The 1,654-nt window shown below is 58.6% G+C and overlaps 2 protein-coding genes across 3 annotated transcripts in view; one reads left to right on the top strand and one right to left on the bottom strand.

Moving 5' to 3' along the window:
* The window catches only part of Wnt5b (Wnt family member 5B), a 103,610-nt gene that overhangs the window by 53,842 nt on the left and 48,114 nt on the right, over positions 1–1,654 (top strand). The window lies entirely within an intron of this gene.
* Fbxl14 (F-box and leucine rich repeat protein 14) overlaps positions 26–1,654 on the bottom strand; it is a 10,183-nt gene continuing 8,554 nt past the window's right edge. The window contains exon 2 of the mRNA XM_010630669.2: positions 26–1,650. Within this exon, the coding sequence (XP_010628971.1) occupies positions 595–1,650 (1,056 nt within the window). The 3' untranslated portion in view covers positions 26–594. The remainder of the gene's footprint in view (positions 1,651–1,654) is intronic.

Genomic DNA, 1,654 nt, shown 5'->3' with positions numbered 1-1,654 from the left:
GAATATATTCAGCAGAAAAAAAAGGACCATGTCTTCCAATTTCTTGAAAAAAAAAAAGTAGATAAAAATGAAATGAGCATGAATAGCAGAGTACTGTAAAAGAAGTGATGAAAGAGGCTGGGATCAGTTACAGTGGAAGAAGGGTGAAAAGGCGGTTGTAGTTGGTTGTTTTTTATACATTTTGAAAAACCTGATCACAGTATCCAAATGAAATCGTGAAGGCAGACCTTTTCCTCAGCTCCTCGGGTTGAAAGGACTAGTCCCCTCCCCACCCATATCCAAATGCAAGGCAGCGGGGACACTGGCTGAAGCAGTCCTCATCCCCCTGCAGAGGAATGGGTGGTTGAGCAGCAGAGTCCATCTTTCTTTCCATAGGCAGGGTGAGGGAGAGGGGGCTGGACAGAAGTGGCAGAGGGGAACACCAGAGGCAGTGGGAAAGGGGCTGGTAGTGGGGAGGGGCGCTGGAGGAGGAGAAAAGGAGCCTGGGCTTCCTGTCACTGCCCCATCTCAGCGACTGCATGATCTATGTATGAGTGTATGGGGGACGGTGGTGGTGAAGAGGGGATGAACAGGCGGGACAAGGTGCTGCCGTCCTCACCTGACCTTCTCACTGTCCGTCATCTGCCAGAGTCCCAAGTTGAGTACCTTGAGGCAGGGCAGCTGTGTGATGCGCTCCAGGCCGCGCTTGGTGATGCGGGTACAGCCGTACAGGTCTATGCCAGTGAGCTGGCTTAGGTGCTCAGCGATCAGCTCCAGGCCCTTGTCTGTGATGCGCACACACTGTCCAATGTTGAGTGTGCGCAGCCCGTGCATCTGCCGCACCATGCGGTTGATGCCATCATCACTTATGTGGCAGGAGCAAAGAGAGAGGGACTTGAGGCCGTCCAGCCCCTGGGCGATATAAGCCAGACTCTGGTCCCCCACCTTGTCACAGAAGGACACATCCAGCCCCGAGAGGCGCAGGCTGCCCATGGCCAGATGCATGATGCCGGTGTCACTGATGTTGTCGCAGGAGCGCAGGTTAAGGCTGCGCAGGCTGCCCATGTGCGACAGGTGCAGGAGGCCTGCGTCCGAGATGCCCCCGCAGAAGCTGAGGTTGAGGAGCCGCAGGCCCGTCAGCCCCCGGGAGATGTGCTTTAGGGAAAGATCTGTGAGCTTCTGGCAGTCCTGTAGCGTGAGCTGCTCCAGGCCCAGGCAGCCCTCGGCCGCGCTGCGCGTCATGCCGGCCAGGTGCCCGATGCCCACGTCCGAAAGGTGGCGGCAGCTGCGGAGGTTAAGGCTCTTGAGGCGCTGCAGTCCCCAGGCGATAAGCAGGAGGCCGGTGTTGGTGATGTTGCTGCAGCCCCCCAGCTCCAGCACCTCCAGACCCTTGAGGTACTGAGCGATACGGCCCAGGCTGCTGTCGGTGATCTGCTTGCAGAGGCTCAGGTTGAGGGCGCGCAAGGAGCCGATCTCTTGCACAAACGCGTGGCCTAGCCCGTTGTCGGTGAGGTTGTAGCAGCCGCTGAGGTTGAGGCTCTCGATATTGGCCATGCCCTGGATCACGTAGCTAAGGCTGCGGCGGAGGCTCAGGATCTGCACGCGGCGGATGCCCCGGGCCTGCAGGCTGGGGAACAGCGACGGGTTGGCCCGGCGCAGGTGCAGCTTGGCCTCC

Source organism: Fukomys damarensis, unplaced genomic scaffold (genome assembly GCF_012274545.1).
Source record: "Fukomys damarensis isolate Sample0158 unplaced genomic scaffold, DMR_v1.0_HiC HiC_scaffold_5, whole genome shotgun sequence".
Classification (NCBI taxonomy): Eukaryota; Metazoa; Chordata; class Mammalia; order Rodentia; family Bathyergidae; genus Fukomys; species Fukomys damarensis.
The sequence above is the reverse complement of the archived record's forward strand: the minus strand, read 5'-3'. Positions and strand labels throughout refer to the sequence as shown.